General features: G+C 41.6%; 1 protein-coding gene across 1 annotated transcript in view; it reads right to left on the minus strand.

Annotated features, from left to right (window-relative positions):
* STAT4 (signal transducer and activator of transcription 4) overlaps window positions 1–12,392 on the minus strand; it is a 73,460-nt gene that overhangs the window by 27,197 nt on the left and 33,871 nt on the right. Inside the window, exons 18-26 of the mRNA XM_064661860.1 lie at window positions 11,290–11,342; window positions 10,412–10,506; window positions 9,721–9,857; window positions 9,062–9,253; window positions 7,728–7,794; window positions 7,086–7,194; window positions 4,965–4,988; window positions 1,876–2,262; window positions 1,436–1,716 (exon numbers count right to left, since the gene is read on the minus strand). Of these exons, the coding sequence (XP_064517930.1) occupies window positions 1,436–1,716; window positions 1,876–2,262; window positions 4,965–4,988; window positions 7,086–7,194; window positions 7,728–7,794; window positions 9,062–9,253; window positions 9,721–9,857; window positions 10,412–10,506; window positions 11,290–11,342 (1,345 nt within the window). The remainder of the gene's footprint in view (window positions 1–1,435; window positions 1,717–1,875; window positions 2,263–4,964; window positions 4,989–7,085; window positions 7,195–7,727; window positions 7,795–9,061; window positions 9,254–9,720; window positions 9,858–10,411; window positions 10,507–11,289; window positions 11,343–12,392) is intronic.

Here is a 12,392-nt window from a genome sequence, read left to right on the forward strand (position 1 = left end):
CCCCAGCTGCTGAGTGGCATATGCTATGTGTGAGAAGCAAATGAGAGTTAAAAATGCTATTATGTTTTAAGTGAGGCTTTGAGGCTTTTGATGTGTATGCTATTCAGATTTCAGGTAACACAGCATTTGAGTGTGCTGTGGCTGCACCATGGCAAACAGTTAAACGTGACATTGCTGAGGAAAGAATTTGTCTAAATTCATGAATTTAATCTGCTGGTTTCCCTAATGGTTAAGTGAAGATGTACTCCAATCTTTCTGTGTCTTAAAGCAACCAGTCTAGGAAAGGACTGGGGAGTGGTGGCAGAGAACCATTCAATGAGGTGGTTACAGAGCAATGTAATAATGCAGCAAACATGACCCTTGGGGATGCAAGCAGGGAAACATCAAAGAAGGGGTAAGTCAATACCTTTTTGTAGAGAAGGCACAGTGGGGCACAGAGCACAGCCTGAAACTGATGAGTGAGGAGGTATAGGACAGGTAGCCCCTATTCTGCCCTTACTCAAGGGAAGTGCAGTATGATCACAGCCCATAGGTGTGTCTGGAGAAAAGGAGCCCCGTTGGAGGCCCCTAAATGGGTGATGTATTTGCAGCTCTGTGGGTCTGTGTGCCTCGTAACAGCTGTGCTTGAGGGTGTCTTCCACAGCTCAGCTTGGACTCAGAAAATCACAGAATTATTAGGGTTGGAAGGGACCTCTGGAGATCATCCAGTCCAACCCCCCTATCAAGGCAAGGTAACCTGGAGCAGGTGACACAGGAAGGTGTCCAGGTGGGTTTTGAATGTCTCCAGAGAGGGGGAATCCAGACTCTCCCTGGGCAGCTGTTCCATTGCTCTGCCACCCTCAATGTAAAGATGTTCTTCCTCATGTTGAGATGAAACTTCTGTTTTAGATTATGGCCATTGCTTCTCGTCCTGTCACTGGGCAACAGTGATAAGAGTCTGGCACCAACTTTGAGATATCTGTATGCATTAATGAGGTCCCCTCTTAGTCTTCCCTTCTCTAGATTGAACAGGCTCAGCTCCCATAGTCTCTCCTTGTAAGAGCCTTCATCATCTTTGTGGCTTCTGCTGGACCCTCTCCAGTGACTACTTGCCTTTCTAGTACCGAGGAGCCCAGAACTGGATACAGCACTCCAGATGTGCCTCTTTAGGGCTGAGTAAAGGGGTAGTACCACCACCCTCGACCTGCCGGCCACACTCTTCCCAATGCACCCCAGGGCTCCCTCCTGGCCACTCTACCTACTTTCCTGTCATTCCCGGGGGATCGCGGCCGGACCACGCGGCGCAGTTCGGGAGCAAAGGGCGGCGGGCAGCCCGTGCTGCCGCCGGGAGCTCGCACGGCTCCCGCGGGGAAGGACAGCGCTCCCTCCCCGTGTTCCCCCCGCTCCCCGCCCCGGCTCAGTCCCGCAGGTTGGGAGCACCACGCAGGTACCGCACCTGTTGGGCAGAGGCTGCCCGGCGACGTGGCCACAGCAGGAACAGGGAGAGAGCACCGACCCGGGCACAGGGACCGCTCCTGGGGGCTCCCGAGCAGGCAGTGTTGGGAGTCTGGAGACGCGCAGGTGCAGCTGTCCAGAAGGAGCCAAAAGGCGTTCAGGGAGCAGGAGTTGGGAGCAGATGCAACCGGTGCCGGAAGAGCAGCGCTGCCGCCCGGGAGGCGGGTGATGCCCTGATGGGTATCCCTGCCAGGAGTGAACACCGCTGGGAGACGGCACCCGCTGCAACAGGGGGAAAGACACCGAAGCGCAAAGCTCGGTGGTCGAGCCAAAGGCAGGGGCGGTCTGAGGGAGCGACAGCTCCAGCTGCACCGGGCATTCACCGCGCCGCGCCGTCCCCCGAGGCGCCGGTACCGCCCGTCCGAAGGCAGCTCCCCTCACCTCTCGGTCCGGCTCCCGGAGCCCTTCCCAGCTCCCGGCCCGCAGTGCCCGCCGTGCCGGCTCCGGCCGCCTCGGGACGCCCGCACGGCCGCAGTGCGCAGGCGCGGCGGCGGCAGGAGGAGGGCCCCTGAGGGAACAGCCGCTCCACGTGATTTCTGGGAAAGCCGCTGGAGCGGCCCCGGCTGAGGGGAAGGGGAAAGCGAAACCGAAACGGGCCGTGCCGGGGGAAGGAAGGGCAGCCAGGGTCGGGGACGCGCACACGCACAGCCGCGGGTGTCGGTCCATGCCCTGCGACCCGCATCGCCCTCCAGGGCACTGAGAACGCCGCTTCGGGCGGCTCAGCGTTGTCGCCCTTCCCATTCCTTCATCCCGCTTTTCTTTCCAGTCCTAGTCGCTAGGAATAGAGCAGCGAACAGGAATAGTGAACAGGAATAGCGACGCTGCTGCTGCTGCTTTGGGCGCACACGGTCTGGGTGGGTTTTGTCTCCTTTGTGAAGTGTCAGCAAAGACCGGGATAATAAAATCCAGGCTTTGGTGCGGGTCTCCAGGGTACTCGGATCTGTTTCGGTGTCCTTTGTGTCCCCGCCCCTTCCTCAGATGGAGGGGGCAGTTGTTACTCCGTGAAATAAACAAGGAAATAGAAGGTCTGTTTGGTAAACTTTGGGGGATGAAATGCCATAGAGCAGTGGATATATAAACACGGCTGTAAATAAAAGCTGTAGCAGAAGGTAACTGACAGTTTTCACTTTTTTTTTTTTTTTTAATTAGTATCGTCAAAGTGATGCACCAAGACACAAAGCACACAACAGCCATGTTATTTTTTAATTTGCTGCTGCAAAACACAGCGGAAGCGTAAGCACAGTTAGTAAAAGTACTTAAAAGTGGATGTTTTGTTTCTTCTGGCAGTGTCTGAGACACCCCTTTGCGTGTTTGCTCCCTTCCCCATCATTTTACTAGAGAACCCTATTCTTACTTGTAGTGGCATAAGGATAAAATACTCACTTTTTTTAGCAGAAGGAGACTTGGGCTATATATATTTATCTTACAGTAAACTACTCCAGTGTTCTTTTAAAGCAGTAAAATGATTTAAGTCACATGCCTTTCAATGACATGTTAAACCTACCCCTTGCAAAATCTGTTTTAAAGCAATAGTAGAAACCGTAATGCGAAAACCTGATCCACAATGCTGTTCAGTAACACCAATTATATCACGCTGAAGTTAATAGCTGAGAGTCTTGAAGGGTTGCATTGCTTGGGGAGCAGGGAGGAAGGGGAGAGGAGACGAGACTGCTTCACGTGTTATGTCTGGTCCCTTCTTACAGTACTTCTCATGAGGTCAAAAATATAGGGCATCCCCCATTTAGTTTATATTAAGACTGTGAGAAGAGCTTAGAATGAAAAGGCATGCAGTAGCTGATGTGAGGTGAAGTTATGTTTGCTGCTCTAGAAGCCTGTGTTACTGCTTGTAGTCCGGACTTGAGATCAACAAAAAGGCAGCAAGACTGTTTCTGTGGGCCTTGAAAAAAATTCCACAGAGGTCCAGGTATGCAATTTGAAGCCAAAATCTGTTTTTATTCATGCTGGTTATATAAGTTACAGATGTTACCAAACTATGTACAGAATTGCTCTTGTTGTTTTGTAAAATTATTTATACATGATGCTTTCTGAGAGAAAATGACTGACGTGCAGCTCACTTTAAATCACTCAGGTCAATGAACAGAGATGTGTTTGTTTTTTTTTGAAATCTATTCCCCTGTATCACAGAAATAGCTCATTACTCTGTTTCCGTTCACTTGTTTTCAACTAATATAAATGGTACGGGTGAAAGGAGTGAGTAAAAAAGGAGAAATGAAAGTAAAATGCATGTCTTACTGATTCAAGGGGGTTATGTTTTCATCTCAGATACCTACTTTGTACCTGCTCAAGGAAACAGTAAGGTGCAAGCATTCAAGGGTTTGTATTGTGAGAACTTTGCATGCATTAACCATGTATTCTGTGGATAAGACTTAAAGCTTGATTGAGCCAGTATATGTCTCCTTAGAATTGCTTCTTTATTATTCTATTAACACAGGTTTTAGGGAGAATACTGAGAGCAAAAAAAGCTGACAAGACCAAGCTAGCTATTCTGTTTATTAAATGAGCCTCTGACAGACATGTAATAATCTGCCATGCAGCACAGTTTTCCCAGTGGTTGGCAAATGCCGCAGCTCCTCAGTTTTTAAAACTGTGCTTCCCAGTTGACATTTATCAGTTCGTATCCAGACTGTAACTGGTCAGGATTTTTTTATTTCTAGGCTTTCTGATAGTACGTGCTGTAGCATCTGAGTGCTCCTTGCCCAAACAGATTTATTCCTGCAACTATTTTGTGAGGGAGAAAGTTTTACTAACTCTGTCTTCCAGTGGCAAATCGGAGACAGCCTTTTTGACACCACAAATTTTGTGTCTGCTTCCTTTCCAGAACTCCCTTCTCTTCCCAGCCACGCTTACCTGTCTTTCACAACTTTTGTTGTGGTGTCAGATAAAAATCTATGCTGAAGGTACTTCTTTGGAGAAAAATGTCCCAGACACCTCTGGGACATTTAAACTCAGGGGAATGAGAATCTTTGCTTTGAAATAGAATCTAAACCAGTGTTGTGCAAGATTACAATTAAACAATAAGTATTTAACATAATAAATCCTAATTTTTTTCAAACACATTAATGTCTTTAGTTATCTTTCTGTGCTGTTTTCAGAAGCAAAACGTTTTGTTCTTATATTCTCATATTTACAGCAATTCTACGAATGTTAGTTAATTCTGCAAGTAAAATTTATCTCTGCTGGGACCTCACTGCAGTCAAATGACTTCCAAATGAGAAAGGATTTGGCCTTTTTATCACTGAGAACAGCAAATCTGACTTGCAGAAAGCTATTTGAATCCCTAGGGAGAAAATTCCTTGTTTACATGTTGATTGATAACAGAAAGAGGCCTAAGAATAACATAATGGTTTCCAGGAAAAGCTGATTTACAAAGATGATTGTAAAAAAATCAAGGCATCTTTAACCCATCCAGTGTTCACATGATTACTGATTTTTCCAGTATGTGAACTTCAGTCAGTTGAGTAAGGAGAACTCAGCTAGAAGAAAAGAAGGAAAAGATTAATCTCATGGCACTTGCAGCTGTTCATTCAAAAGTAACTGCAGATAAAACTGTCTCTGGCTCAAGGTAACTACAGTGTCACTTTGTAATACAAACTGATAAAAATCTACGGATCCTGTTTCTAATTCTTCGCAGATTATAGGAACACTCATTAGAAAACACTCCATGGGAAACAGTGGCAATAAACCTATTTATTTTTATATGAACTCTTGTGGTTCTTGTAGCCTATGGATATGTGTAGCTGGGCTCTTTCTGGAGTCTTTTTTTCCTGATGGGTCAGGGAATCTGGAGAGGGGGAAATAGAAGGGAATGCAGCAAGACTGAGTTACTGAGTTGTAGGATATTTTGTCCTGCTGCAGATTTCACTCTTGTTTTCTGTATCTCACACAGTGTTTTTTATTGGCATTGGAGGAAAAGTATTGCTTTAATAATGCAGATTGCATGCTTACTGTACTTAGCCAGCTCTTCACCAGGATAGATTGCTGTGTGAATTTGGGGTGATAAAGAAAAAACCTCCATATTTTCCTTGTTTCTGTTTAGCAAGGCAAATAGAATCGAAAAAGGAAGGAATTCTTTAAAAATCTTCTAAAACTATTTTTCTCATTCAATTTCTGGCAGAATTTGAAAACATTTCTAGTAAGATCCCACAGAAATATCACCTGCTATCTAGCAGTACTGAACCACTTGTCTTAGTACTTCTAAAAAACACAACACAACTGTATTTAACTCTTCCAGTTTGCCACCAAACACGTTCTTTTTGTTTGGTGAAGACTCTAAAAGACAGCAATGGTCATTGTTTTGAAGCTCTGAACAGAGCTGTTTTGAGGTTTACTGTGTGTGCTAGAAGAAACCAAATATTTGGAGGCTGATGTTAAACGAAAGTGAAGCCAAATATTTTACACTGCCAAAACTCTGGGAAACACAAAGTCGTACATAGTTCATGAGTGCAGTTTTAGAAGGTCAGAAGTGTTTTCATTTGTATAAGCCAACATAGAAATGAGTGAGGACAGGTCTTGGTTCAGGTGTAGTAGGTTAGAACCTAGAATTTTAGTTCAGGCTGGTTGTTTCATTTTCAGCTGAAAAACTAGTTTGTCACAAGTGCTATCAGAGAAAAAAGTGAAGAAGAAAAAGAAGATATTTTGCTCTTGAACAGATCATCAACTTGATGTATATTAAAGAACTCATCTATTTGTACATAAAGCTTAACTGTGCTTCCAGTCATCAACAGTCACGATTCTGGTTTAGTTTTGTTCTGTTTGTGGGTGAGGAGGAGTGTTTTACAGAGGTACATTTGACAGGGAGTTAGTAGGCTTTTAAATACATAACTCTTTTAAGATCATAAATCATTGAGCATTCAGAAAACTAAGAGCTACTATTAAAAAAGGAAATTTTCTTTTAAAGCTGCTAAAGCCCAAACCACTGCTGTGTTTCCTGAGAGAAGTGTGCTGGGCAAATCCCCAGCTGGGTATACATCAGTGCTCTAAGGACTCTAAGCCATGATGATTCAGAACAAAATTTCTAGTCAGTAAGTAAAGGAGGACATTTTTTTAATATTATGTTCATAGAGTATTTTCCCAATCTTTCTCTATACTTAGTTAATATTAGTTTTATTTGCTTTTAATTTTACACCTTGGTACCCCATTTAAAAACACGTGGTTTGAAAAACTTACGCAAGTTTTCTGAACTGAAAATTTTTATGTTCCTTGTGCAGCTCCTCTGAGCCAAGCCCAGGTCTTTTTGCTGTTTACAGAATTAATACAACTGTCATGTATTTGTTAGTGCAAAGTCTTTGTTCGTGCAAGAACTCTGTGATCTTTGTGTTATGACATTCAGGGTTCACTGGCCAGCGTGTCAGGCAGTTCCACACAACACAGGGCTTCCAAGATATTTGCAGTATCCCCTACCATTTACAATAGGAAACGTCTGCACCATTGTTTCAGAGTAATACAGCAAGTGATGAAAGAGCTGTGATTCTTTTGTCATTGTACAAGCAGCCTTTTTATAACCAGCATCTCTGCTCTACGTATCCTGTTTGCTTAGTATTAACTTAGGAATGGAAAAGTTTGCAACTTACGGCAGTTTCAATGGCTGTGGGGCTCAGGTGTTCTCTCAGCACAGCATAAACACTCGGGGACATTGGGAGAAGATCTGATGGAGAATGTGGTTCTGTAGAATCATTTAGGCTAAAAAAAAAAAAAAAGACAAACAAGCAAAAACAAAATATAAAAAAATTAATTTTAGACAAATAATCCCTTTACCTTCATGCATATCAGTGGAGTATGGTGAATGTTTTTTTCACTTAGTTAGGCCTGTACTTGGGCTTGCTGGTGGCTCTGTAAGCATATGCCAACAACCTGCTTTACACTTAAAAATGTAGGAGATAGAGTCAGGTTTATCCTTTTCCCCCTTGTCCCTACTATCAGCTGCTGGAGAGAAAAAGGAGACAGTGGAAGATAAGTAGATCAGAGTACCATAAAATCTGTATTCAATTTTTAGAGATGCTTTGTTGCATAAATGGGAAAAGCACTGTACAGGTGAAGTTCTTTACTTCCCTTTCTTGTGTTTAGCAGTCCTTGGCCAAATAAAAACACAGTATGTATTTCTATGTCAAACTATTCTCAAATAGTTTGGGGAAGGGAGGCAGGGAAAACTGAAATTGGATGTAAATTAAATAAAAATAGCAGTTGAAGTATAATACATCTGTAAGGATACTTACATTTTGGAGACTGGGATAAATACAGAAGGAACATAACCTTTGACTCCTCCATCTGAGGGCTTTGAGACTAAAATAAATATTAGAGAAGTTAAGTATTATCTTGTAATTTTATTATTTATTCGAAATTGATTATTTGCCTTAAGGGCTGTAGACCATAATAAATTGAAAAGTCCCTGCTTCTGCATAAGTAAACAGCCATTAAAGTGAGGGGAATTCCTGAGATTAGTCCTTGACTTCAGGTCTTAGTCACATAATTGTCTGTGCTACCTTGATATGAATCGCCATCTCAGAATATGATACCACAACTGATGAAAGATCTCGTTAGGCCTTCAAAAGCAAATGTACAATAACTCTGTAAGCTTCTTACTCTGAGCCTCTAGATTTTGATTCTGCAAATGCTTGTGTGGAGCTCTATCTCTACAGATACAGCTTCAACAATGTCTTTTGCATGAAATTAAGCATATACCTAAAATTTTAGACATTTGGAGCATTAGGCAAAGTCCACTGAATTAAAATGAAGGGGGAAAAAATTGTAGCCTCCAAATATTTTTGAGTTGTGTAGGAATTTGAGTTCAAATGGAATTGTAACCTTTGATACTGAAAGTCCAGAAGAATGTGTATTATCTATTAAAAATTATGGGTTTGAGGGATTTTTTGAGAGATAATGAGTTTGATCTAAGAATTATCTGACTTGTAACTTGGGCAAAGAAAGAGCGTGGGCCAGAATGTATTTGAAGCATTCTTGTCTAACCTTTTTGTATTTTCCAGTGCAGTTGCCAGGGGTTTTCAAGAACATTGTCTGCCATAATAACTTTGTAATTGTGCAGTATATCTGCAAAAGGCAGTGCAAATAAGTGACCTTTGTTGTATAGTTCCGCTGAATGAAATGGACTAAAGTTGGTCTTCAAAGCTGTTTGGAATATACAGAATTTTCTTGAAATTAAAGAGACAGCATGACACAGTATAACACAACTGTGAAGACAGTAAGCAGAATGACTTTCCAATTTCCTCTCCTTTGAACACCTGAGCAATGAATTTTGTAATGCATCAGAAAAAAAAACCCTATTTTTTGTCTCTATCTACCGTAAGATCTGTTTCTTAGCTTCTTTTAAATATTGTTGTCATCACCTCTACTGTAACCTCGAAGACCAGGTATATATTTGCAAAATGAAGCTGTCTAAATGATAGACAAATGTTAAAACAGTTGTCTTGAAGTGACTATTAAATGAGGCATCTTAATTTGTTCTCTTCCTCTTCTCCTCACATTGCTCAAATTGCCTCTTGACTTTGCAGCTGCTTTGCAGGAAGGGGTGAATAGAGAAGTGGAGCCCAACCTTCATTTGGCTGACAGCTGTAGTGTTTGCCAAAGGCCTTATCTTTGGGAATATCTGGATACAGATACTTCAGGGGGTTTTCAGGAACGTTGTCTGCCATAATAACTTTGTAATCGCGCAGTATGTCGGCAAAAGGCAGGGCAGATAAGCGACCTTTGTTGTAGGGTTCCACCGAATGGAATGTCACATCTCCTGTAGAAACACAAAGGCACCATAACCGCCGATAATTAACAGATCAACGTCTGCAGTTGGAACTCATTTTTGCCTTTCTTTTGAAGTTTACACTTGAATGGGTTTTACCTATTCTTGCCAATGTCAGTATCTTCCAATATATAATTTCTGCACGTGAGGGAACAAATTTAAAGCCTGCAGTAAAGTTAATATGTAAATTTAAATAGTAAAGTTAATATGAAGAACTGAGGGGTAGACTGTCAGAGTTTTGGTTTGTGTTTGAGAAAATATGATGCTTTTATCATGCCCAAAACCATACTTTGAATTTTACCATACACAAGAATTTTACTTTCAAACCAGAAAAAAACCTTAATTCCTGTATTACAGGTATATTGCAGAGTTTGAATTAGTTTTGGTTTGGTCTTCTGGGGGTTTTTGTTTTTTTTTTTGGTTGTGGATTTTTTTCCCTTTTTCTTAATTATACTTACCATTTTCTAGTTGATCCACCCAAGTAAAGGTAATTCCACCCAGATTGCTCTCGCTAAACCTTAATAAAAATGTTCCTGGTGTCTTGTCTTTGAGCAGAATTCGTTCCTTCTCTTTGCTTACAAATCCCATAATGTACCTGTAGTGTAACAGGGAATCATGGGTTTACTTTTGGGAAAAAATACTTCAATCTGTGTGATGCATAGAATCATAGAAGGGCTGAGGTTGCAAGGGACCTTAAAGATCATGTAGTTCCAACCCCTGTGCCATGGACAGGGATACCTTTCACCAGACTAGGTTGCCCAGGACTCTAGCCAGCCTTGATCTGGCCAGACTTTATGTAGATGTCTAAAACCTGATTATAAAAGCTTTATAAGGCCTTGAGACTATGACCAAAGCTTCATGTGATTTATATGTGGAGTATGACATTGAGCTCAAAGTACTATGAAGCCTGTTGAAATCTATCCACAGTACTTGACTGTATAGAAAGAACAGAAGAATAGATTTAAACTTGTGTTTCTAAGAGATTCGGTGTTGTTCCTCTTTGGCAAAACTTGTCAGAAGGTATAAATAGAAGGGAGACAGAAGTGTTAAACTCATTGCAAACTCTCTTCTGCACAGCTAAGACTGAGATTAGTAAAGGACAAAATAGAGAGAGATCAATAAATATACAGCAGGTTCCTTGTTGCTCACCCATCAATCCAGAGAGGAAGAATGTGTTTTTTAATTAAGTCCAAAATGGCTTCGAGCCAAACCCAAAAGGTAAAAGACTTTCCAGGCAGATGTTCCTAATGGTTAAAAAACAACCACAAAACACAAACAAAACAGACACACACAAGAAGAAAATTGTAAGGGTGTTGTTACCCGACATCTGTGTGACATAGCTATCTCAGTTTCTCAAGAATAAGCTGGTTTGTTCAAGTCAGAATGACAATTTCAGCTATGGTTTTGAGTAACATCTCTCTGTCAGCCTGACATAAAACCAACAGATTTTTAATATGTGCTGGAAGTATCTCATTTTTCAATGAAAAAAAAAATCACATTTGTTGTTTCTTCCTGGTTAGGAAATGACATTTTGAGTGAAATGACTATGAGAAAGTTGAAATTCTTTCAGTGTTCTATGTTTGTTTAAATAATGTAATTAACATGAATAAAATGGGTTTATCCTTCTTTAGCAGTAAATTCCTCATCAAAGTTATTGCATATATTGACTGTCTTCAAATAATTTGTCACAACTGAGCATATAAAAAAAAATTACTTATGCTTTATGAAAAACGTATTGCATGCTCTGATAACACAATCTATTGATCATTTACAGAAATATATAGGGCACACTGTAATGGCAGTTTCTGATATCTGTAGCAATATAACTAAGTAGATCTCCTATCCCAAGCTTTAAACTTCTGGAATTGTTGTTTTCCTAGTTAAATTTTTACAAGGGGTGTGATTGTGCTGAGCAAGTCCCATGTGTGGCAAGTGGTGATCTTACCAGTAACATCAGGGAAACAGAGTTAGGCACATGTGTGGGTGTTAAGGGAAATGAGAATCCAGTTTTACTTTCAGAACTGTACCTTGCAGAACTTTGCCCAGGACAGTTGATAATCATTGTAACTGACTTGTTGTCCTGAAAGAAAAAAAAAACAAAAAAAAAAAGGACAAATGGTGCATGTATTCTTCCTGAAGTTTTGAAATAGATATATCTTGATATCTGCATAGTTGGGCGGGGTGTGTGGGAAGTACAGTACATCCGGACTTGGAGAGGGGCATCCTAAGGGGCAGTTTTAGTGCACCCTTTTGAAGCAGCTGATAATAGTAGTTTAGGGAATATTTGCCTAAAATGTTCTGGGACTTGGTGTCTGCAACACTACATGCTCATTTTCAGTTTTTAGCCTGAATGTTATTTCTCAGCTTTCCCTCAGGTCTGTTCCTTCTGTGGGACAGCTGGATCAGGGTATTCAATAGTTCATCTTGCTGAGGTTACAGGGCCTCTTTGCTGTGCTGACACCAGTGAAGGATGGGTCCCAGATGTAAACAGATCCACAGGGCCAGATACTTAAAATGAAACAAAAACCAAACCTTATAAGCAAAAATATACTTCCTTTTGATTTCAGATGCTTCCTTACCAAGTAATTATCTGTTGCAAAATAACATCAAAGTTCAGTGTGATTTTGATGCCCTTTTTACAGCCTGGAAGTTCAAAAGTTGAATTACTTTGTCATAAGAATAAGCTGACACCTCCTTTCTTTAAAGAAAAAAAATGTCGCTGTGACATTTTTGACATCAGCTCTGGAACTGGAGGTCATGCCATGCTGGTTTTGGCTGGGGTAGAGTTCATTTTCTTCACAGTAGCTAGTGTGTTTTGGATTTGTGCTGGAAACAGTGTTGGTTGTACAGGGATGTTTTAGTTCTTGCTGAGCAGTGCTCACACAGAACCAAGGCCTTTTCTGCTTCTCACCCCACCAGTGAGTAGGCTGGGAGTGCCAAGAAGTGCAAGTAAACTAGGGGACAAGAAGGAGAAAGGAGGGGATCTTTGGGGTGATGGCATCTGTCTTCCCAAGTAACTGTTATGTGAGATGGATCCAGCCCTGATTTCCAAATTGAACACCTGCCTGCTGATGGGAAGTAGTGAATTAATTCCTTGTTTTGCCTTGCATTCACGTGTGGCTTTTGCTTT

Source organism: Pseudopipra pipra, chromosome 7 (assembly GCF_036250125.1).
Source record: "Pseudopipra pipra isolate bDixPip1 chromosome 7, bDixPip1.hap1, whole genome shotgun sequence".
Lineage (NCBI taxonomy): Eukaryota > Metazoa > Chordata > Aves > Passeriformes > Pipridae > Pseudopipra > Pseudopipra pipra.